The sequence below is a fragment of the Colletotrichum fructicola genome, assembly GCF_000319635.2.
Source record: "Colletotrichum fructicola Nara gc5 chromosome Unknown KSG_Nara_v1_contig05, whole genome shotgun sequence".
NCBI lineage: Eukaryota > Fungi > Ascomycota > Sordariomycetes > Glomerellales > Glomerellaceae > Colletotrichum > Colletotrichum fructicola.
Window position 1 is genome coordinate 570,747 of NW_027094055.1, and position 23,729 is coordinate 594,475.

Sequence of the window (23,729 nt, forward strand, 5' to 3'; positions counted from 1 at the left end):
TACTGCGACCAGGGGGGCTCCCTGGTGTGGTTGGGGATGACACTTTGCAATGTTCTTGACGTTTCCGTTCTTGACATATTCGCCGGATCATCGCACATTGACGTCTCTGCTGCTCTTGATGCCAATCCGCTCGTAGTGTCTCCTGCATGTCCGAATCATGGTACGGCTTATACTTTGGATATTCATCCCAGCCAAGAATGTCCCTGATATCGAATAGGCGTAAGACTTGAAAGCTTTTCTGAGGGTTGTACTCCTTTGCCATATTCACATATCGTGCGCAGATGTTGTCGCAGGTCGAGTTGGTGCCCGCCTGTACCAAGACTTGCGCGAATGGCTTGTTGAGTGTCTTCGCTTGGGAAATAGGACGAGATAGAGGTTCCATGGCTGCTAGCATAGTCTGGAAGACCATGATGGTCGTCTTCCCTGTTCCAGGCCCACCAACGATTGGTATATAGAAATGAGGCGACTGAGAGATTTTCTGAATGAGTCGTACTTGTCCGTATGATGGTGTATCGTGAGTTGCTCTAGACCATAGTACATTTTGTTGGCTCCTTGCCTCCGAAGTAAAACCAGCGAGTGCAGGAAACCGTGACCCAACGGTGGTGAAGTGCCGAGGAGACATCATTCGGTAGTCCTCCACTGCATCCCGAGACATTCGACTTGCAGAAGGTCCGATTCCAAAGCCGAAGAGTTTCTGAAGCACTCTGATCCGAAAATCCCATTCCGTCTTATGATCTATGATGATCTTGATATCGTAGTCCCCTGACATGACCTTCTCCTTCACTTAGTCATCAGTGAGGTCAAGTGGAAGTTCTGGGAACTTCAGCTTCACCGGGATATCTTTATCCTTCCAAGGGCAAGGCAAATCCGAAATGGGCAGCTTCATTTGGTAGATGTGACAAGAAGAATCCCACTTGGAAGACGGGTGAGAGATGCGCTCGGCGCTGCACCATATGCCCTTATTCTGCGCATGAAAAGGTTATCGAGTAAATCCACGTAGCACGAGGTCTTCAATGAAGGTTTCGATAAGACACCATACTCTGGGGCGGTCCCAGGTTTCGTAGCCGGTCTTCGGAGGTTTAGTTGCTGCCAGTAGCTGATCGAACATCTCTCGCACGAGATCTTGGTGTTCCTCAGCGACCAATTGCATCATAAAGTCAACGCAGTCGATTCTGTATATAACGGAGCCACCTCCGTAACATACCAACAGCTGCGATATCCAATCAAAAAGATATCGCAGGCCGTCTTGAACACCCAGTTCGAAGCGTATGAGTTTTGCGGTTTTCCCTGGTTTGTGGTATTCTTGCTGCATGGTTTTAAGCTGATTACCTCTGGAGGGACTTGTATCACGGCCAACAACTGCTGAAGCAGCAGAGGTGCACACGTGTCGCAGATCACGTCCGCATTCACTCGAATCCAAGTCCACAACTTCCGAAGAAGCGGAACTTCGGAAACCGTACTCGTCGCGGAGGAAAACACCGCGTGTAACTTCGACGGTGGCTTGAATGCGAACCTTCGAACGAAGTCGGGGTAATCGACGCCGCGAATCGTGATCTAGATTGGCGGTTTTAACAACAAGGATGTACTCGGTGGGATCGCCTGAGGTATCATGAAACCTTGAGGGAATGGCAACAGCATTTGGGGACATGGAGAGCCCAACAGCCTCGTCTCGACCGCTTTTCCGTTCCCAGTTGGTGGCGATGCCGTACCTGAGGTAGATAATTTGCTGCTCCTTCGACCAGAATCGAGGGGTAGCCCTGGTTGAAACAATGTGTGGTCGGCGTGAGGGTCTTAAAAGATCTCGACTTTTGGGTTTTTAGAGCTTGAATGGTCCACCCTTTTGCTTGTTGCGAGAATAAGCTTCCAAGAGGAGCGCTATCCATACCTCGATTGGATGGCTGTTTTCGGTCTTGGGCACGGGAAGCAAAAGCCGAATAGTGAAGCCAGTTTGGTCCGTCTTCTTGACGCACGATATGTGCTCTTTGATCCGTTGCACTAGGGATTTGGCAGAAGCTGAGAGCTGGATATCGTAGCGTCCCAACCGGCAGCGTAGGAAAACCTGCTTGACTTCGACTTCGATTATTTTAGCGCTGAGTGTTGCCTCGGTATTTTGGCCACACTCTTGATAGATATGTGTGATTTCGCCAGTGCTCAGGTAACTGTGACGGATACTAGCTACTTCGGTGTCTGGAATGTCGATGCTGAGCAAAACTGTGTTCACCCCTTTCCCGCCACAGCCGCCTTTTGTCATGCAAAGATCGAGGTGCAAGACTGAATGATCGAAATTTGGGACCGAGAGAGAGAAACGCCAGGAAAAGCTTTCGCGGGCATCCCCAGCGGCGACGTTGCTGCTAAGAGTATCGGCACCAGGAAAGCCGAGAAAATCGGGTTTGTCCGTCTCGAGCAAGACGATCGCCGGGAACGCATCGGAATGGGGATTTCGGGATGAACACTTGCGATCCTTCTTCGTCAATTTGTACTGCTTCAAGTCAGAAAAAAGAACACCTCAATTGGACGGAGCGATAGTAATGACGTACTGACGGCGGGGACGCCTGAGATGGAAATGGCTCCATATTATGGGCATTCCTTTCGAAGAGGAGTGGCAGTCCAGATCTGAGGCGACTATCGTGTAATCGGCAGGAAGCTCATCAATGCGGATGGCAAGATTTGGGTAGAACCAGTCTCGTAGAATATTTCCGTCGGGTATTTGTATGCCTGCAAATCAGACACGAAGCCTGCGGGTAGAATTTTGTTTTTTGAGGGTGAAAGCAAACGGTGAAATTCGGGAGTTCACCTTTCAAGTGGGGCGGGCGGAGGGTGAGAACTCACCTTCGATGCATAGGAGGAAGGAACGATCTTGAGGTGCCCTCCTAGGCCGGCGCCTGCCCAATCTTCCCTCATCGGCGTCATCAAGTCCGGCCTTCACAGGAAACCTCATCTTTAGCAAGTGTTTGACTCGGTGTTTGATCTCGTTCTGTTGATTTTGAAATTCTATCATTTGAGCAAACAACGTGAATTAATCAATGAGCACAAACATCACTAATTAACATTTCAAACTTGTAACTCGATCATCGCCGGGCCGACATTACTGAACAACGAATATCCGATCTCTTCCACGGATTCTCTTATTTCTCTATGGGATAGACTGATTCATTGCGGCGAACATCTAGAAAAAGGGAAAACAAAAAGAGGAAAGAAAAAGAATGTTGCAGAATCTGATTACAATTTCGAGATGCTAAGACTAGCTTGCTAATATTTTCATAGACTGGAAGCTCAATGAGCCAAGTAACACTCCAGCTGACTCTTTGTAGAGAAATCGGTTCCCTTGCCAATTGCATCTCTCTTACTTCACGAGTCTGATATTTCTTTCGTTCACTTTTGACATCTGGCTCTCGTCCGAGAAGTACCCTCTCCCTTCTCTCCGTCAGATTTCTCCTTCAAACTCGGACGGCTTAAGCTGATATTCAATACAATACAGGCTTTGACTGACCCATGAAACATTAACAATTGGTCCGGGAATTTGACATAGCATACTTCATCATTCCCAAGAAACTTCTTAGTCTTTTGATTAAAGGACAAATGAATTCGACATCCATGTCGACTAGCGGTCACCTTTTGAATGACAACAAAAATCGCTCATAAATGATTTGAAACCCCGTCAAGGTAAGATCTGGTTGCTTCAACACTTTCCGAGGTCAATCTAAGGACTGCAGAGCTCTCTTGAGCCGTACGAAGTCTGGGCACCCAAGATAACGATGACTTGTGTGTCCAGGCGTTTCAGTCTTGATAACCCAAGCCGGATGAAGTCGAGATAACATACCGGTCTTTACGGAAAAGTCTAGGCGTTCGTAGACTTGCAGTAGTTCGCATTCAATCTTGCATGCATACCGCAACAACCGTTAACGCCGGTTGGATGACAGCTCTTGGCATCCCACACGAACCGGGCCGGTCAAGACACGGGGCACAGACCAGCCGGGATGCCGCCCCGGGCCCACTTTGAGTCGCTGGTTGTCGATATCCGGGCAGAATTGCACGAATCGTGACTCGCCGCGCGAAGGAAAAAAAAGCACGGAAACAGCAGTATGTCTGCCCGGCACGCAGATAAACCCACCGCTGATCACGACCGTATCTCTGGAATGTGGAAACGCGGGGGTGATGAGCTGTGGGACTCGAGATACGGACGTTGTTTGAACGTTCGCCGGTCGCCCAGCCAAGGCATCTGTTGGTCCCCCCCGAGGTTGAAGATAACGCCGCTTGTCTTGGGTTATCCCGGCACCTGTGCGCCGCTGGTTTTCTGAGTTTGGAGGAGTCGCATTCGCGAAGATAACAGAGCGGGGTTGCAGATACGCCAACTACGACGGCTTGCGGGCAAGATGTTCAGAGGTGCACGGTGGCAGAAGAAATGCCGAGACGATCGCCCATAATTAGGATCGATAAGGGAATATAACATAAGGATGCTCCCGTTCCTCCTTTTCTTGAACTGCATTACTTAGCCGGCTCTGTGACTGGTCGAGTTGTGCACCTTCCCCGAACTGTTTTCCGACCACAGCCATCCGTTGCCCGCCATGGCCGACATCAAGACAACGAAGGATGCTACCGATAACGCCGATATGGCGGAGGCGTACACGGCCAAGTTCAACCTTTCCGAGCACGAATTGGAATTGGAGCAGGCGTTGCAGAACTATGTGCCAGACTCTGCGGCTGAGAAGGCCTTGGTTAGGAAGTTGGACATGTACATGGGTAAGGCGTGATTAGCTGGAGCCCAGGCCGCACCTTAACTCTAACGAACGATAGGTCCTACGCTATGGTTCATGTACATTCTAGCGTATATTGACAGGCAGAATATCGTACGTTCGTCCTATCAAACTCTACAAGGATGTTGTTGACAATTACCTCTAGGGAAATGCCAAAGTTGCGGGCATGGGAACCGATCTCAACCTCAGTGACGACCGTAAGTGTCTAGGGACTTTCAAACCAGCGCGGACTTCTAATACCACGCAGAGTATGCCATGCTGCTTTCCATCTTCTTCATTGGCTACCTAGTCTGTGAAGTGCCGTCGAACATGATTCTCACAAGATCCCGACCGTCGTGGTACCTTCCCGGCATCATGATTGTCTGGGGCTCTATCTGCGCCGTCATGTCTGTGGTCAAGAACTACGAAGGAATGCTGGCACTGCGATTCTTCCTTGGTTGCATCGAGGCTGGATTCTTTCCCGGTGTTTTATATGTCATGACTTGCTGGTACAAGAAGGCTGAAATTGGTAAGTACTCTCACCGGTGTCGTCGGGAAGAGCAATCTGCCGCGGCGGAAACGCTCCAAACAAGACCCACCAAACCCAGCCCACGTCATCTTCGGTACTAATGTGAAATTGCAATCTAGGAAAGCGGTTCTCGATCTTTTACACCGCCTCCGTTTGCTCGGGCGCCATGAGCGGCCTCCTGGCTGGAGCAATCACTGGAAATATGGAAGGTGTCCGGGGTATGCGCGGATGGAGATGGCTCTACCTGATTGAAGGCGTCTGCACCATCGGATTCGCTATCGGCCTCAAGTTCATCTTGCTCGACTTCCCCGAGACCACGAAGCGGTTCTCATTGGAGGAACGTCAGCTTGCCGTGGTCCGAATGATCCACGACCGTAATACCACCGCGGCCAGACATGGGCAAAAGCTCACCCACTGGCAGTCGCTCAAGGCGGCTCTGGCGGACCCCCGGACGTACATCTTCATGGTTCTGTTCACCATGGACCTAGGTTCTTGCACCATCTCCTACTTCATCCCCACAATTGTCAAGCAGATGGGATACACCTCGGTCATGGCCCAGTACATGACGATTCCTATCTGGATGGTCGGCGCAGTGTTCTTGGTCGTCCTCTCATACACTGCGGATAAGACCAGGGACCGCCGATGGCACATTACAGGATGCATGGGTCTCAGCTTCATCTGCACCATTGTCTGCGTGACAGTCTCCAACCCCAAGGTGGTCTACGCCATGCTGTGCTTCTACATTGCAGGCCTGTACACGTCTCTGCCGCTGATGCTTAATTGGACCTCGGAAACCATCGCCCTCCCTGCGGAAAAGCGCGCAGTTGTCGTGGCCCTGGTCAACTCCGTCGGCAATCTCTCGGCGGTCTATGGAAGCCGACTGTGGCCTTCCTCGGACGGGCCCCGCTTCGTCAAGGGGTTCGCGACCACCGGTGCCTTCACCGGCTTCGGAACCATTTTGGCCGCGCTCATCCCGATCATTTTCTCGTATCTCCCCAAGGAGGGCCGCACCAAGGCAGAGCGTGAGATTCTGGACCGCGAGAGAGAGTTTGTCGAGAATCGAGTCCCCGGCGAAGTCTAAAAGAATTAAAATCGTATGAGCCCAGGAATTGCGAGATGGTCCGGACTGTGGGGGACATTGCTTTTTCTTCCCACAAAAAGGGTGGTAGGGCGGAGGAAGAAGGGGTTCTGGCCAAATAGGCAATATAAATATATGAACTGCAACTTTGAGTGCAATTGACGCAGTCCTGACAAAGCCGTATTTTATGGGACTGTCTTTCCGTCAGCGGAATGTTACATGCTGATCGCAAAAGCCAAGCAGCAGCTGGCCGGCCTTGATTTCTGGAGCTGACACTCGCTTCTATCCGTCTATCTGACCGCTGGTGACTGTTGCGGTCGGCACTCTGAGCCGAGATCTCATTCCTTGAAGAAAGGGGAACAGCCCGGGAATACTGGGTTTTGGGGGCGTTAATGGGATTTTATGGGATTTTATGGGTTTGCGTTCCCACAACAGGTGCCCACGGGTTCCGTCTCACCGGCTCGCGCGATCCTTTGAAGAATTGAAGAATTTTGGACGTCGCCACCACGGCATCCACAATTTCAGGGACGCATCATTTTCTTGTGGCTTGATAATTCTCCTTGGACTGCTCGAGATGTGGCTCCCAACCGGGCTCGCTCAGTGGGCTGGGCTTTGAGGCTCAATCTATTCCTTGGCATGCATATCCTGGCTTGGGAACCTCGGGCAATTCGTCCCGGCATGGCACACCCCTGAAAGCTTGAAAAGGGCGTCGTATGCGAAATGCAATCACGCCGCTTCCCTCACCAGACTACAGACCGCTTTAACCCCATCCAGCAAGTCAGCCTTTCCGTGCCACTCTGACTCGAAACAGGCCAGGGGAGACTCGCGCGGATAAGCATGAAAAAAAGTCTGCAATCTCTTTTACTTTTCTTTCATCATCCCCTATCCGCAGCCCATGCCCTTGGCAGTCCTTTCGTTTAAACATGGCTCACGCCTGCTGAGCACACGTGCGACGCGTAAAGCAACGCCCAAAGTCAAGGGAGAGCTTGAGCTTGGGCCAGGGGTGATGAACTGGAGCCCTTGACATGTGTGTGATGCGCCAACCGCGGGTTTATGCTTAACAGATCATATCCATCTTCGAGAAGACATAATGACAACGGAGAGCGACCGAGCCTAGAAGCTTCTTAGCTTATTCCCACATCCCCGTTCGCTTGGGTTTTCCATGCCCACCACTCACCGTCGAAGGCGCCCCCATGCCAGGTGCCGAATTGCGCGGAAGGATGCGAGAAGACACCACCCAACAAATGCGCCGTGGCGGGAAATTCGAACCGTTTCATCGGTACGACTTTTGGGAATGCCAAGAACCAGCTACGATGACCTCGGATGCAGCAGAGGAACATTTCGCCTGCGTTACCCCATGTTGAGTGGCGGAAATACCTACGAGGAGAGACATTGCAGACGGGGCAATCTTCTGCATGCGCTACGTGCGAACTGCCGCTGATGGTACCGCGTGACAACGCACCCAGGCACCTGGGCTCCTCGGCTCCATCGATGGCAGTCTCTAGCCCCGGCTTTGGCCCCTACACGTGCCCTACCGGCGGAGACGTGCAATCCGCTCCCTTACATCTCATTGATGGAAGTCGCTGGCGGTGCGTTTGCGAGGCTTGTTGTTGATGCTCGATTCGGTTGGTGCCGCCGGTGCTATCACCAAACAACCCCGGCGCCAACGTACGTGGTAGATGAAGGGGTTTCGGAGCGCAGTAAAACCCCACGAATCAGTGGAGAGGCTCCACCACTCTATCCCTCGAACAAGTCGGCTCCGGCACCCACGCCATGGGATTTTCGGAAAGTAGTGTGGGTGGTTTTTGCTTTGCGCCCTCGGCCGATTACAGATTTTGAGGCCTTGGAGGGCTAGAGCCTAGACAGCTTGTCAGTAAGATGAGGTTGTCTGTCGTCTTCGTCCCTGTTGGTGGGGGTTTGTGCAGGGCAGCTCAGGGGGCGGAGAGGAACGGCGGAAGGAAAGACGAGACGAGACTAAGATGGAGCTGAGAAACAGAGGGAGGGACGATGAACCAACAGAATGTATATATCGTCGACATCAGCCGGCTGTTCTTGACTTGGGAAGATCCTTTCTTCAGCAGCTTTCGCTCTTCAACATTCTCTCTTTATTCGACTACCGACTCCACATTCATTCTTTTGTACCTACTACTTCTGTTCGTTCCGAAAGCTTAGCACAATGAGATCTGCATCTATCCTCTCCGCGGCACTGGCTGCCTTTGCTCCCCTGGCCTCGGCCGCGGACGCCGTTTCTGGCGCCGCTGAAGGCTTTGCCAAGGGCGTCACTGGCGGTGGCAGCGCCACTCCCGTCTACCCTTCCACCACTGCCGAGCTTGCCTCCTACCTCAAGGACTCTTCCGCTCGCGTCATTGTCCTGACCAAGACCTTTGACTTCACCGGTACCGAGGGAACTACCACCGAGACCGGCTGTGCACCCTACGGCACTGCTGCTGCCTGCCAGGTTGCTATCAACAAGGACAACTGGTTCGTAAACAGTCTGAAACATTGTTTCTTGCATTGTCACTGATATCGAGGTTGTCAGGTGCACCAACTACCAGCCCAACGCCCCCAAGGTCTCTGTCAGCTACGACAAGGTAGGAAATCGAACAGGAATTGTTTCTAAGCTTCTCTAACACAGCCAGGCCCCGTTCAATCCCCTCATTGTCGGCAGCAACAAGTCTCTGATCGGCCAAGGATCTAAGGGTGTCATTAAGGGCAAGGGTCTTCGCATCACCAACTCAGCGAAGAACGTCATTATCCAGAACGTATGTTGAGTCTGTGACTAGGACTCAGTTCTCGGAACTCTCAGCTAATGAAACTAGATCCACATCACGAACCTGAACCCCAAGTACGTCTGGGGAGGTGATGCTATCTCTCTGGACGGCACCGACCTTGTCTGGATCGACCACGTCAAGACCTCCCTGATCGGTCGTCAGCACATCGTTCTCGGCAACGGTGCTTCTAACCGTGTCACCATCTCCAACAACGAGATTGACGGCTCCACCTCCTGGTCTGCCACCTGCGACAACCACCACTACTGGGGTGTCTACCTGACCGGCAGCAACGACATGGTCACCTTCAGCAGTAAGACACTCCTCACCACAATACCCACCAGCCTAAGTTGTACAAGTACTAACGTCATTTCCCGCAGAGAACTACATCCACCACACCTCCGGCCGCTCCCCCAAGATCGCTGGCAACTCGTACGTCCAACTTTGATATCCCGATTTGACACAGCGTCATCATCGTGCCCTAAGATGTCTAAACTAACGTTTTTTGCCCGAAACAGCCTCGTCCACATCTCTGGCAATTATTTCTACGCCAACTCCGGTATGTACTAGTCTATATCTCAAGCTTTTGAAGCATTTCATGATGTTGTGGTCGTTCTACAACGTCTGCGCTTGATTTCTGTACCTCCGGGCCCCGTGCCAGACCCGTCTCGGCGAAGTGGGTCAATTGGTGCACGGACCACCTAGTCCAGCCGAGTGCCACCGGACGGGCAGCGACAGTGCCCCTTCCCATGTGGATTCATTCAGGAGACAAACTACAGATGGCTAATATTCTTTTACAGGTCACGCCATGGAGGCCGATGCTGGTGCCAAGGTTGTCCTCGAGGGAAACGTCTTCCAGAACGTCGTTGCTGCCATGCAGTCTGGTCTGGCCGGCAAGGTCTTCTCCAGCCCCGATGCCAACACCAACGCTCAGTGCTCCAGCTACCTGGGCCACACCTGCCAGCTCAACGCCTACGGCAGCTCTGGCTCGCTCTCTGGCTCCGACACCAGCATTCTCTCCAGCTTCTCTGGCAAGAACGTTGCCGCCACTGTCACCGCCAACGACGCCAAGAACGTCCCCAACACCGCTGGCTTTGGAAAGATCTAAGCTTTGGGTGATGGGATTGTCTCTGGCCGGGATGAGGCTCTGGAGGAGTCGCCTGGTTTCAGTTGAAGTAGTTGAGAGGAAGAAAGGGGGTTGAGTCAAGGCACACGAGTGACCGACGACAGATTCATGTACATATCTTACTTTTTACCGTCGAGGACGTAAATACTATGCTTGATGCATCAATTTCTTCATCTGTCGTCTAATTTTCTTAATCTTTTGAAACCATCTTGAAACAGCATCGGTATAATTGGAGTAGAGACCACAACATCCTGCTGTGCATAGCTAGATTCTCTGTGTCATGATTTCAATCGAAGACGACAACAGCAGAGACCATAATAGGATAATATTGCGTAAACAATATAATCGATGATAGAGACTAAGACAATAAGAAACATGATAGCGAGGAAGACGACAGGCACGATGACAGGTACGACGACAGAACCTTAAGATAGTCAGACCCATTCAATCACGCCGGGATCAACTGCTCATGACGTATACAAATCCCTTCATGGACAAAAGCACAATGAAACTTGATCTTTTGACTCATGTTTTCAGAAATTGGCGTGAAGTGCATGTGCAGCAGGTGTCAGGGTACTTGAGTGACGCAGCCGCTAAATGTAAGGGTCTCAGACTTGTAACCCTTTTTGATAGTTCGACAATACGTCGACGAGATCAGAATGAGTCAAGATCCATGCCAACTGTTAGGCGATGGAAAACTAAGCGCAGCCTGCTGTAGACGTATCTAAGCACTGGCTATAGGGTTGGAGAAACGCCAGGCTAATTGAGGAAGGCTCAGGCCAGACAGTCGGAGAGAGGAAAAAAAACAACACTTATTATTCAATTGGCTCATGTGAGTAACATACGAATACTGCTTTGAAGCACGATATTGCATCTGAAATCAGCGAATGACCTTTGTGATTATCTAGCCTGCACACTTTAAGACGAGAGGTTTGGGTCTTAGAAACACGCATTCACAGACAAATGAATAGAAATCTACTTTTGACCACTCTTAGAAAAAAAGTAAAATTGCACACATTACCCTTTCGTGGAACAGTCACGCAACGCATGAGGGTACATGAGTTACCTAACTTATTCAGAAGAAAGGTCTTGAGGCTGGCAACTTTCAAAAGTTTCTCAAGGCAAATGTTTAGATAATTGGGTACATGAGGAAAGTAACCTCTCGGTCTGCTCCTTCCGTATCTGAAATTACCAAAATGCTTCAGCTGTAAGGAGGGCCATTCGACTCCAATCAGGAAAGACCGCGTCCACTGAGGAACTTCTACCTGCAGTTTCTTGTGTTTAAAAACAGAAAAAAATACTCGCTCTTCTTTTCAGACCTCTCAAATACAACCCTGCGATCCTTCAGTCACCAAGCCAGATCATAAGCAGATAAGGCCAACAGAAATCTCAACCTTTCCGTTCTACGAAGATACCATTCACGAGTAAGTCTTTTACCGGCATACTTTATTGCACTGATCGACGCTGACCACAGTGAAAACTTAGCCGCAACGAAGAGCAAGCTCTCCTCTTTCCCAGCCCCAGAGTGGCTGGGGAGCAAAGATCAAGAAACCACCTCGGAAATGATATCAGAGATCCGACGTGGTGTCCACACAGTCTGGGGAGGGATCGGCGCAAGCGAGGAGCGAAAGCTGAGAAACGTTCTACAGAAACTGGTTGATGATGTTGGTACGCTGGAGAAAATGTTATCGAGCACGACGAAGCGGCGCAGAGAGGGCTATGATTCAGTCATCGATACGAAGCGCCACAAGACGCATCGCTCCTCAGAAGAACCCTCCCATCACAACAAGAACTCCGTTTCTCCACCTCACATCGCAGCAGATGCCTATTGCAAGACCGAGAAGACAGAGGATGACGTCCTTCAACCCCGTCGTTGACCTCACCTCGAATACTACATCAGACGAAGAGAGCCATCAGGCTTCCATGACCTCCGGGGTCGATGCTTTTTTGGCTTCCGCTGCGACAGTAAATGAGCAGTGTGGTCATGAAAACGACACATACGCTACCCGGAGACGGCTCATCAAGAAAGAAGATGACGATAGCAGTGAAGAGGAGGCCTGTGATGCTACGGTCAAGCCACAAGGGGCTCACCAAGATGAAAGCCCCAACGCCATCGAAGTTTGGTTTCGAGACAAGGTTCACCGCGGGCACGAAATTTTGGGCCTGCTAGCACTGCTTGACTTTCACGAGTCTGATCCTGCCAACTGCAAGGCTGGCAGTGAAAGTTGCCGGAATGTCCGAAGAAAAGTCGAAGCAGCTGAGCATTTGATGGGGTATGATTGGGAGAAAACTGTTGGCCCACTGGCTCGCGTCGTTTCTTGGCACCTGAAAGATACAGGCGAGGACTTGGAGGATGTCTTGGAAAAGTTCCAAGACCACGCAAAGAAGATTGAACCTCAGCCCGACTGGGACGACCTATTACTTGACAACGCGAAGTGTATCGACCGTTTCAGACCCTTGCAGAAACACCACATCTACGGCACCGGCGTTGAACGCCTGCCTACCTCCTCGTCAGAGCTTTTCCTGCCAGACCGCCAAACGACACTCTGCAGCTCTAGCAGCCGTTCTCGTCTCTCCCCTCGGATCGTGGCCGGGACACCCAACAAAACCGAGCAAAGCCAATACATCTCCCACCTCAGTAACGCATCGACCGTGTCCCGGGGCCACCAAACCATCTACACGCCAGGCAGTAGCTGTCAGAAAGAGGCGATGGGTACTTCACGCATTGTCTCCAAAAAGGTGCACTGGCCTACTGGCAAGGAGACTGTTGCCGACACTGGGAAGAACTTTACCAGGGACAGACGCGAAGCGAGACGACAGCGACGAGGAGCCTGATCAAGAGTCTAGGAGCGATGGCGACGAGTACAGCGACGAAGACCATAGCGGAGAGAACGGGCCTCTTCCACTTGGGCCGGAGAGGACAGGACAAGGATGGGTTGACAAAGCTCAACACAGTCACAGGTCATTGGAAGCGAGACAAGCGACAGGAAACCAGAGTATTGACCACCAATGCATTTACGGATTCATAGCTTGCTTGAAGAATCGACCTGACCTTCAAACCTTTTGTAGCTTGAATCCACCACTCTGAAAATACCGCGCCGATGCAAAAACACCTGCTGATGCAAATATGGCCAACCCGCAAAACAGTTGCAAGCCGAGATAGTCACCCCGGCGAGCATCCACAATCGCACTAGCTATAGGACTGCCTGTAAGAGCACCAAAAGACTGAAACGCAAACGCTGTGCCCGTACGAGCTCCAATCTCCCTGATATCCGAGATTTGAGCTATGAGAGTAGGTCCGATAGATGTAAGCCCCGATGAACAGAAGCCGAATGCTGCTGTAAAGATAAGAGTTCCGGCGTCAGTTTTGATTGGGATCCAGAGTGCTAGACAAGCAATTCCTGTGAGAGTCGCGATCGTGATCATGATATTGTAGCGGCCAACTCTATCTGCCAACAAGCCTGGGACGATGCGCCCGACGATTCTATTTCCACTCATTAGTAATCAGAGTTATCCAGTGACCGAGATTGGCGACATACCCAACGGCGTGCATGATAGGCAGCAGGTAAATGACCAATTCCTCGTCCATGCCCTGAGCTCTAGCTTGTAGAATCACAAAGTTGTACGGAACAAACAGACCGAGAAAGACCAAGAAGAGCCCGAAGACTGTCGACATCATGGTTGGTTCTCGAATACCCCGGAAGTACTCCTTCATGTCTACTGGCTTTTGTTCTGGCTTAAGGCGAGATCTGACTGTGCAGTTGGCGATGATGAGGAGGAAGAGAAACATGAAACCAACGCAGCGTATCGCCCAGCCGAAACCGACACTATCAATCAACTTGGGAATCATGATGGGCAAGATGATGCCACCGCAGGAGGATCCAGACATCATAATGCCAAAGGCCATCCCGCGTCGACGATGGAACCAGGTGACGAGGCAAGACATGGCGGCGCTGGTCACTGCGCTCGCGCCGATGGGACAGACGATGCCCTGAGCGAGGAAGAAATGATAGTATTTGGTGCCCAAAGACTCCATCATCATGCCAAACACATATGTGATGGTACCGCCGAAGAGAATCCATCGCGGCCCGTACTTGTCGAAGACAAATCCCCACTAGTCTTCACGTCAGCTGAAAGTTCAATTGGTATTGTGAATCAAAGTAGCGACGTACAATGATGGGCAAGAAGTTCATGGTCCATTGCATGAAACTGGTGATCCATGATACAGTGGATGAAGAATACTCTCGAAGCGCATCGTTCACGTAGTATGTCTGGAAAACGCCGATGCTGTTGCCCAGACCGTAGGTACATAAGAGGACGCACCAGCTGCCAAACAGCACCGTGAGAGCTTCTCGTCCACCTTCAGGAAACCCGTCGGCAGCCGCATCGGTCTCAGGAATCGTGGTCACGCCTTGTTCCATGGTTCTCGGGTCAAGATGGCGCTCATGTTCCCCACCGGTATTCGGACCCGATGCGGGCGGCATTCGGGGCTCATCAACTGACTCACCGGCCCCATTTCCCGGACCTGGAATCGTCGCTTTCTCCATCATACAGAACACGGATATCCGGAAAAATCACCGGACAATTCAGAAACCGGCGGGGAGATGTTACCTCTAAAATTGAATTTGGCAAAGGAGCCTTAAATACCCCAGGTTAGTCTCGAGCAGACGGCGCTTGGAGTGGAGCCCCACGGGGAAGCTCCTCCAACGTTATTTCCATTACCTAAATGTGGACTGCAGGGTGAACGAATTTCCACCATACATACGGGGGGCACTTTCGCTTCGCTCACCATGCCAACCCCGAATGACGCGAGCTTAAGACCAGAAAAGTTCGGGCCGAGCCCATGGACGCGTCCGGAGGTGTTGTCCGAGGCGGCGACTCGCGCATCGGGCGAAGTAACGGGCCGGAGCCCCGAACCGAAACAGGTGGTCTTTGTCAGAATTTGATTATTCTGATTCTCGATTCTTGATTCTTGAGGGGACGATTGGAACTTCAATCATGTCCAACTCGCCTTTAACAACGATCTATCTCAGCGCCTTTTGAACGCCCTTGATCACAACCGCCAATCGCTCGATGCCTTCAACAATTTCCTCCTCCTCATGCCACGCCCAGCAAAGTCTTGCGCCGCTGTAGTATGATTGCCTACCCCTTTGCTCACTGTAAGGGTCATCAGGCACGCCGAATATCTGGCCTGGCCCAATCTTCAAGTTGAAGTCTTCAAAAGAAACCCGCGAAATTTCCGACGCAAAGTCGGCGCCGCCATCGCCAAAGGTTATGTAGAGGAAGAAGCCACCAGCGACACCGCTCTCTTGCGCGGCCTCCTCCGCAGCAATTCTCACGCCCAGCGGATAGAGAACACGTTTGATTGTGTTGACCATGGCATAGTAGCGCTTCTGGTAGGTAGGAATCAGTACTTCGTTGATGTGCCGAGTCAGAGCTCCCTCTGCGAGCACGTTTTCCACGAAGAGAGAGGAAAAGTGAGCTTGCCCGCCACCTGAAGCCGTAGCGCCGCTGCAAGCAAGTCAGCCTTCTTGTCAAGCGTGAGAGCATGGGCGAAGCGCTTACACAGTACGAATGTTGGTGCAGAAAACGGGAGTTGCTTCAATCCAGCCAAGCCTCATGCCAGGCGCGACGATTTTGGAGAAGGAGCCATTACTGACCGCATTCCCAAACGTTGATGTGCCCTCTAGCTCTCTGTCCACATCTACCAAGCGTGGGCTAGGCTTTGGAAGAGCTTCAGCCGAGACACCCTCCTTCGCCGGCCACCGGAGCACGTCGTAGACATCGTCAGATATCAGTAGAGCATCATGCTTTCTCGCCAACTGCACAAGTCTCTTCCTGTTTTCCAAAGTCATGGTTTTCCCACTAGGGTTCGAAAAAGTTGGGATAAGATAGACCACATGTCGATACACCTTGGGATATCCCAACTTCGCCGACTTGCTCGGTCCTGAAGTCTTGTCCGGCCAGGTCTCATCGACGTGTTGTAGCTCGCTTGCGAGAAAGTCGAGATCCACGCCGTCTGGCCCTTCTGGTGCGCCTCGGATGCGACCTGCGAGACCTGCATCTCTGAAGATGGGGCATGCGAGGAAATATGTAGGCTCGACCATCCAGACCGCGCGGGTGTAGACTGGGTCTGTAAACTTTTGAAGAATTGTCGCTAAGCCATTTGATGCACCATTTGTCTCGCCGATTCGAACGCCTGAAATAGAGCCGGCAGCCGGCTGGTAAAAGTCATTCAGCCATTTTCCGATCAGATCTCGCAAAGACGGCCTCCCAAGTCCAGCTCCATATCTAAGAAGCTCTTTCGCAACATCTTCTTGACGGAACAAGGAGGAAGAAGCAGCCTCAAGGTCTTTCACCGGGTGCAAGCGGGGAGTCGGCCATCCTCCTTGGAGATTAATGAACGAGTGCGGCTCAGAGTTGGTGATTCTCATGTTAGGCAGGTGGAGAGGTGTTGATTCTAAGTTGATGGTGCTCCTCCCAGGCCCAATCCATGTTCATAAAGGGGAGCTGGCGTTTTATCGCGGGGCTGGGATTCGTCGGTGAGAATGACGAACAGCGGGTCCTGATATGCGAAATACCGACTTTAAAAGACGATAGCGCATCCCAAGATTGGCAGGTCGCATGAAGCCGACCTAGGTCGGGGGCTCCCCGACGCTGCATTCTTTCGAGCCCGCGGTCACGAGGATATCTGACAGCGTGTTTAATTGAGAGATACTAAACTTACGGAGTTCATTCTTCCGACATATGATGGAATTGCCACAACGGGCCCGATGCTTTCATCCGCGGAAATGTGGACCCAAGAAGGCCGGTGACGCCCGCAACCGGAGTCAACTTCCGGTCGAAGAACGCCGATCTCGGACTTGTCCTTGACGCGACCCCACAGCTATGACCGGACCATATCGCGGTCTTTCCGGAACGGCAGTGGCATCTCAACTTTCCTGTCTCGTCGCATGTTTGGTCTAGCTACCTCAACACCGAGAAACTGCATCATGGCTACGACGTCTTCGGACAATAGGCACTTTGTGGTGCTTGGAGCCGGCGTAATCGGCCTCTCAACAGCGATTACCCTCCGAAGTAAATATCCATCAGCGCGCATCACCATTCTAGCAGAATACTTCCCCGGCGACTACCATATCGACTATTGTTCCCCGTGGGCCGGCGCAAACTGGTGTTCCTCAGCAAGCGACAATGGGCTCCTCGAGTCATTCGACCGCGTTACCTTTGAGAGGTTCAAGGAAATTGCCAAGCACACCCCCGAAGCAGGAATCAAGACTTCACCTCTTAGAATGATTTTTGACCAGAAGATTGAGGATGCCGAGATACTCAGCGAAGGAACTGGCAAATTGTGGTATGATGATTTGGTCGGTGGCGCAGTCTCGCTGAACGAGAATGAGCTGCCTAAGGGGGCTGTGTTTGGACTAGACTTGCCCTCCACCTTTGTGATCAATTCCCAGATTTACCTTCAGTGGTTGGTGTTACCCATCTCGAACTCAGATTGACTTCTGTGATTAACTCGGCCCAGGCTTTTGGAACAATGTAGGCAAGGAGGCGTGTCTCTGCTCCGGCGTCAGATTACCCACATCAAAGAGGCTCGCATTTCTGCCGACGTCGTCGCTGTCTTCAACTGCACTGGCTTAGGATCATATCATCTTGGCGGAGTTGAAGACAAAGCTATGTACCCAACTCGAGGGCAAACGGTCCTGGTCGAACAGCCCATTCAGCCACTGGAGCGGATGTACTTTCGATCGCCTCGTCGTGTCGACAACGACACTACGTATGTCTTCCAGCGTCCTCTTGCTGGAGGCATCGTTCTTGGTGGTTGCCGCGAGGACGGTAACTGGGACAAGAACGTGGATCCCGAGTTGGCGAAAAGGATTATGGAAAGATGCTGTGCTTTGGCTCCTGAGCTCGGCAGGCCTGAGGATCTAAAGGTAATAAAGCATGGTGTGGGCTTAAGACCAAATCGCAAGGGCGGCCCTAGAATTGAGGCCGAGAAGGGCGGGGATGGTCTGGTAATACATAATTACGGTGCCTCTGGTGCAGGATATCAGGCATCATGGTGAGTTGATCCCCAACAGCAAGAAACTGTGAACATGGCTGACATCAAGACAGGGGCATGGCAGCACATGCAGTGGAGTTGGCACAAGAGCAGCTGGAAGCCGCGTCACAATTGGTATCGAAGTTGTGAAGCAACCTTTCTTCCCTTCTTGGATGCCTTCGTAAATATCCCCAGCGGAAGGAAGGAAGTGCGGGGTACACTGCGAGGGGAGCCAGCGATTGAGCATCGTTATTCTTCTCATCCATTGTGACTAGCTTTCATTTTTCTGATCGTGGAGGACGGAATTAGACCTGGACAAAATAGCATATTCTGTCAGCAGACGATATACCAAACCACAAAAACCGGGCTTTGGAAATCCCGTTTGAGACTAGATCCTTGCGCAGATGGCGACACTGTGTGGGTGAGATAAAAAGCGCCACGACAGCGAGCATTGTAGCTCCAGCCGGATGTGCGCCTAGCACAGCCTCGATGAGACTAAGTATTTCCCGCAAATGCCATGACGAACATGACTGAGTCATCCAGATAAATCAGTGCCAAGTCAGCCTTCTTCGTTGCTTATCTTCCATACAACTTGTCCTTTCCATGTCTCAGCATCCGCCCTTCAAGTTTGAATTTCATAGGGCATCTTCCCCGCACCCCGTGCAGCGACAAAAATGAACGCACCTGCGAACCCCATCTCTCGGTACAAATTCACGATTCTGCCGGAATATTTTATAGACTACTATAAAACAGCCGATGACAGTCCCGGAGGCAAAGCGATGACGCAAGCCGGCCTAGGTCTGCTTCACAAACCCTTTGGAGACACGGCACAACGTCAAGAAAGCGGGGATACTAAGCCGTGGGACCGTTTCGCGGCACACATCAACCGACTCAACGATGAAAGTCCCGATGGGGTTAATTACAAAGTGCTCTACCTAACCAGACACGGCCTCGGGTACCACAATGTCCAGGCGGCCAAGGTTGGGACGGCAGAGTGGGATGTGAGCAGCCTCTTCTGGTGACGGCGGCATGGGCCTTTCTAACACGTAATAGAGATATTGGTCACGACTCGACGGCGATGGGGTCGTCACGTGGCTCGATGCAGAGCTTGTCGATACAGGCATCACTCAGGCCAGAGATCTGGGTGCTTTCTGGAAGGCTGCTACGGCTGCTGAAGGAGTTCCCTTTTCAGAGTCATTCTACACGAGTCCCCTTCGGCGTTGCCTCGAGACCAGCAAGCTTGTCTTTGGCGATCTAGTCGAGGGCAGAGGCCAGGAGTTCAGACCTGTTATCAAAGAAGGACTGAGAGAGCGCATGACTGATCATACTTGTGACAAGAGGAGTTCGAAGACATGGATCGAAGGGGCCTATCCCAAGTACATCATCGAACCTGGCTTCACCGAGGAAGACCAGCTCTGGAAGGCGGACCAGTTTGAGACCACGGAGAGTCATGTCGCAAGAAAGCAGCAAGTTCTGAATGAGATCTTCTCCACCGATCCCAGCCAATTTGTGTCATTGACCGTTCACTCTTATGCCATAGCTGCCATCTTGCGGGTTGGGGGACAGGAAGAGTTCCGGGTTCGAGAGGGCTCCAGCATCGCAGTGCTTGTCAGAGGAGAAAGACTTACGACTTCAACATAAAGTATCCTATTTTGGTCGAAGATCACAGACAACCAGGTAAACTTCAAACTTCGTCTTGACTCTGCTGCCGGAGAAAATGTATGATAAATTGGAGCATCGCCTCAATTCTTTTACTTACTCTCTCAATCATGCACTATTCAGAGATGACTCCTCACCCTTTTAATGAAAGTGATAATTCTTCTACTACTCACAGCACCTGTTGGTACAAAAGTACCTTCACGTCTGGGGTGGATCAGGTCATGGCTGTGAGTCGCGGGAGGCCGCCTATGTTGTTGCCTAAACCCCACAATCAGGATTCTTACCTTTGATTACCGACAATCTGTTGATTTGCAATATAATCGACTTCAAATTTACAAAAGCATTTGACCTTCTTGAAGGTTACAAACATTTGAGCTGGAAAGAATGGAGAACCAAACCCACGACATTGCCACCAGGCCGTACCAGTACGAATCTCTGAACCACGATCAGTTGGAGTTTCGACTACTTCACCTCCTACCCGCGAACGATTCCACCGAGCCGCTTGCATGCCGACTAGAGATTGTAAGTGGTCGCACTCGTCCACATTTTGAGACGCTGTCGTACACTTGGGGAGGGGAAGCACCATGCGAACCTGTGCTAGTCAACGAGGCATACCTTTTGAATATCACGCCAAACCTAGCAAGCTTCCTTCGAGAGCGCCGAGACCCAATTGCAGAGATTACAATCTGGGTTGATGCAGTGTGCATCAATCAGAATGACGTCGCCGAAAAGAACCAACAGGTGTCTGTCATGAGTGTCCTCTACATCGCTTCTCGCGCTGTCACTATATGGCTTGGACCAGCAGCCGACGATAGTGACGTCGCGATGGAGAAGCTAGCGGTACTCTCAAGGACAACTGTCTACAGCAGAATGCCTTCTGTTCCGCCGGAGACTGCGGCTGCGATCGAGGTTCTTCTCAAAAGGCCTTGGTGGACCAGGGTCTGGATCGTTCAAGAAGTCTGCTGGGGCGCTCTCGGGGAGGGGCTGATGACAGCTACAGTTCGTTGCGGTAGCAAATCTATCAGCTGGCATGACCTTGTCCTCGCATGCGGGCGGATCAAAGTCCATAAAACCAGCCTTCACCAGTCGATTCCTCATGTTGAACGCGTTCTGCATCTCGAGTCGGTCCGCTGGGGTGGCGAGAAGATCTATACGAAAGGTAACACCACGGGATTCGACCAGAACGACTTCTTGCAACTAGTTTCCAAGTATCGGCATTTTGACGCAACTGATCCGAGGGACAAGATCTACGCTCTGCAGGGAATGTTGAGGAACAGACCCGGGCTGGACACGACGCAGCTGCGTGTGGATTATGGCATCGATGCGGAGGAATTGTACCACAGATTTGCCATTATCACAGCGGTCAGAGCCCCTGGGCTAGGTATACTGCAACACTGTTCCGGGTCACTGGATGACGACTTCAGTGGCAGACCATCTTGGGTTCCTGACTGGTCTCTCAAGCGTCGAGAAACACCTCTGCCCAACCGGGAATCCGAGGTCAAGGAAGCAATCCCTTGGTGGGCTGTACCGCAGCAGAACGGCAACACCATTGGCTACCCCACCACGCACAGCAAAGCGAGAGACATGGCACAAGAGGCTCTAGAAGACACAAGAGGTGTAGCGGTCGCCCTATCTCAAGCAGAGATATTTAGCGAACTACCACCATATCCACCAGATGCCAAAAATACCATACAAGACCTCATTCGGCGAGGGGAAGTTGTGCTGACGTGCTTGCCAAGTGAGCCTCGCGTCGATGCCGAAGCTGGAACAAGCATGTCTGAGATCTTCGATCGAATCATGACATCCAACGAGAGAATAACCCAGCGAGCATTCCTCCGGGATTGGCTTGACGAGACAGAAGAGAAACTACCGCCATACTCTGCAGGAATAAGTCAAGCCACCAGCAGTACGCCGACATTTTCGCATGATCTCAGAAGCATGACTGTCGATGGAATTCTTTGGGACACCATCGAGTCAACACACGAACCATTCCCTGAGGATTTAGACTCAAACTGGGAGGCTTCCACTCACTTCGTGATCGCTGTCGCTCAGTGTAAGAGTATGGCAATGATTCAAAACCATGACTTGAATCCATACGGAAGTAAGGATGCCAGAGAGAGCGCATTCTGGGACGCTTTGTTCGCTGGACAAGCCGTTGATTTATCCACAAGCCCTGACGAATGGCTTCCTCACCTGCCGCCAGCATGGAACAGTGCGAACCCACCGTTGACATCAACTAAGCCAGGTCAAGTGGAATTGGCTGAGATATCTGAAATCTTCAATAAAAAGTCTCGGCGCACGAGAGGTGCTGGCGAGGATAAAGACTGGCTGGCTGTAGGATTTGAAACGTCTTTTGACCCACAGAATTGGACAGAAGCAGAACGGCTTCAAAAAATGGAGCGATTCCAGGAGCTGGGGAGCTTGTGGCAATCGCAGCCATACGATCTCTATCACCGCCCCTTCAAGCTTCCAGCAGTCGTGCCGGATGCTTACTGGACTTGTCGCGTCCGAGACGATAAACGAGCGCGAGCGCTGAGCGCCGCATCGCGCTGCAAAAAATGGATTAACGGCATCATAAGTCCCGATGAACAGAGCGCCAAACGCAGGAGGAAACAAGCTCTTAAAACCTTTGCCAAGACACCATCAATCATTCCTCAGGAAACAGTAGACTTTCCTGTGGAGAAGTATGCTCTAGGACGTCGATTCTTTGTCACGACGCGCGGATATCTGGGCATTGGTCCTGCAAACGCTCATCCGGGTGATCATGTTGCTATTTTGATCAGTTCACAAGTGCCGTTTATCCTCCGTGGATGCAAGGACAATGGCTACAGAATTGTGGGTGAGACATATGTGTCCGGTATCATGAATGGAGAGGCTGTAGAATTGCTTGTCAAAGAAGAGCAGGCGCTGGGTCGCATCAATTTAGTCTGATAGTCACATTTCACAGTCAACTTCCTTAACAATTCAAGCTTTGCTTCCAAAACATCAGTAACACCGTCGGTTTGGTTGAGACAGCAGCCGTATTTATCGCTGTCATGCGTGGGGCGCAATCCTCCCGGGTGCAAGAGAGAGTCCGAGGATCCGAATGTAAATAAGTGACGGATCGAGGAACCAAGACTCGGACTCTATAACCAGAATTCGGGGCATCTCGTCTTCCTGAAGATCGTCTTTGTCATATGCTTCTACGCTGGCTTTGAAAGTTTCGACATCATCTTGCGGGCCTTCTTTCAGGGTGAGGAGGGGGGAAAAGGACCAAACAACCAAGGGGGAAAATAAAGGAAGAAAAACAAAACTCGAAACAGCAGCATGGTACTTGTTGTGAATAGGGTGTTTTAAGCAGGCAGCAGTAGCGTTGTGCCATAAGACAAATTGGTGCGATCATCTGCACTGATCCGGCTTCATGATGCACCAGCCCGGTCCCGAACTCGGCCCCGGAGTAGAAATTGGCGAATATCCCACCAGATTTTGCTCTGGCGACCTCTAGGTGAACCTCAACATAGACTTCTTGTCGGTGTGAAACTCCGACAAGAATGAGGACATACAGCAAACGCCATCGTGCCGACCCACGCCGCTCCCCTTGATTCGTACAGCGTTTACAGTGACTGTAAGGTTTGCCTTCGGCTAGTATGTGCCTAGTGTAACTTCAATGTTGATAGCATGCGGGCCTGGACAAGTACGATCAACAAATTTCCGGTTGCTCCACCGCAAGCACTGACCAATGCACCTCCTTTTAATAGTAAACATACCACACTGAATCGCACAACGCGTCGTCTTCAAGGACGTGCAGACTAATCG

The 23,729-nt window shown here is 51.4% G+C and overlaps 8 protein-coding genes across 8 annotated transcripts; 6 read left to right on the forward strand and 2 right to left on the reverse strand.

Moving 5' to 3' along the window:
* Positions 1 to 4,565: 4,565 nt before the first annotated feature.
* Positions 4,566 to 6,343, forward strand: CGGC5_v008845 (putative transporter; the record flags this gene model as incomplete). The annotated part of the gene is made up of 5 exons (XM_032034816.1): positions 4,566 to 4,740; positions 4,795 to 4,847; positions 4,900 to 4,951; positions 5,002 to 5,262; positions 5,382 to 6,343. 5 exons carry the CDS (start codon positions 4,566 to 4,568, stop codon positions 6,341 to 6,343), a joined length of 1,503 nt encoding a protein of 500 aa, XP_031886106.1.
* A 2,173-nt stretch (positions 6,344 to 8,516) lies between these two features.
* Positions 8,517 to 10,216, forward strand: PNLA (Pectin lyase; the record flags this gene model as incomplete). The annotated part of the gene is made up of 7 exons (XM_032034815.1): positions 8,517 to 8,821; positions 8,880 to 8,931; positions 8,980 to 9,102; positions 9,160 to 9,421; positions 9,489 to 9,540; positions 9,627 to 9,667; positions 9,909 to 10,216. The coding sequence occupies 7 exons, from the start codon at positions 8,517 to 8,519 to the stop codon at positions 10,214 to 10,216; spliced, it is 1,143 nt and encodes a 380-aa protein (XP_031885910.1).
* A 1,869-nt stretch (positions 10,217 to 12,085) lies between these two features.
* CGGC5_v008847 (uncharacterized protein) lies at positions 12,086 to 13,069 on the forward strand (the record flags this gene model as incomplete). Its single annotated transcript, XM_032034814.1, has 1 exon — positions 12,086 to 13,069. One exon carries the CDS (start codon positions 12,086 to 12,088, stop codon positions 13,067 to 13,069), a length of 984 nt encoding a protein of 327 aa, XP_031885909.1.
* Positions 13,070 to 13,288: 219 nt separating this feature from the next.
* Positions 13,289 to 14,655, reverse strand: asaE-12 (MFS transporter asaE; the record flags this gene model as incomplete). The annotated part of the gene is made up of 3 exons (XM_032034813.1): positions 13,289 to 13,718; positions 13,774 to 14,348; positions 14,407 to 14,655. The coding sequence occupies 3 exons, from the start codon at positions 14,653 to 14,655 to the stop codon at positions 13,289 to 13,291; spliced, it is 1,254 nt and encodes a 417-aa protein (XP_031885908.1).
* Positions 14,656 to 15,258: 603 nt separating this feature from the next.
* On the reverse strand, positions 15,259 to 16,668 carry CGGC5_v008849 (Uncharacterized protein; the record flags this gene model as incomplete). The annotated part of the gene is made up of 2 exons (XM_032034811.1): positions 15,259 to 15,745; positions 15,800 to 16,668. 2 exons carry the CDS (start codon positions 16,666 to 16,668, stop codon positions 15,259 to 15,261), a joined length of 1,356 nt encoding a protein of 451 aa, XP_031886158.1.
* A 558-nt stretch (positions 16,669 to 17,226) lies between these two features.
* Positions 17,227 to 18,425, forward strand: dao1-0 (D-amino-acid oxidase; the record flags this gene model as incomplete). Its single annotated transcript, XM_032034810.1, has 3 exons — positions 17,227 to 17,705; positions 17,760 to 18,296; positions 18,350 to 18,425. The coding sequence occupies 3 exons, from the start codon at positions 17,227 to 17,229 to the stop codon at positions 18,423 to 18,425; spliced, it is 1,092 nt and encodes a 363-aa protein (XP_031886159.1).
* Positions 18,426 to 18,949: 524 nt separating this feature from the next.
* On the forward strand, positions 18,950 to 19,916 carry CGGC5_v008851 (putative phosphoglycerate mutase; the record flags this gene model as incomplete). Its single annotated transcript, XM_032034809.1, has 2 exons — positions 18,950 to 19,276; positions 19,329 to 19,916. The coding sequence occupies 2 exons, from the start codon at positions 18,950 to 18,952 to the stop codon at positions 19,914 to 19,916; spliced, it is 915 nt and encodes a 304-aa protein (XP_031886098.1).
* Positions 19,917 to 20,318: 402 nt separating this feature from the next.
* Positions 20,319 to 22,865, forward strand: het-6-1 (Heterokaryon incompatibility protein 6, OR allele; the record flags this gene model as incomplete). Its single annotated transcript, XM_032034808.1, has 1 exon — positions 20,319 to 22,865. One exon carries the CDS (start codon positions 20,319 to 20,321, stop codon positions 22,863 to 22,865), a length of 2,547 nt encoding a protein of 848 aa, XP_031886099.1.
* Between the last annotated feature and the right edge of the window lie 864 nt (positions 22,866 to 23,729).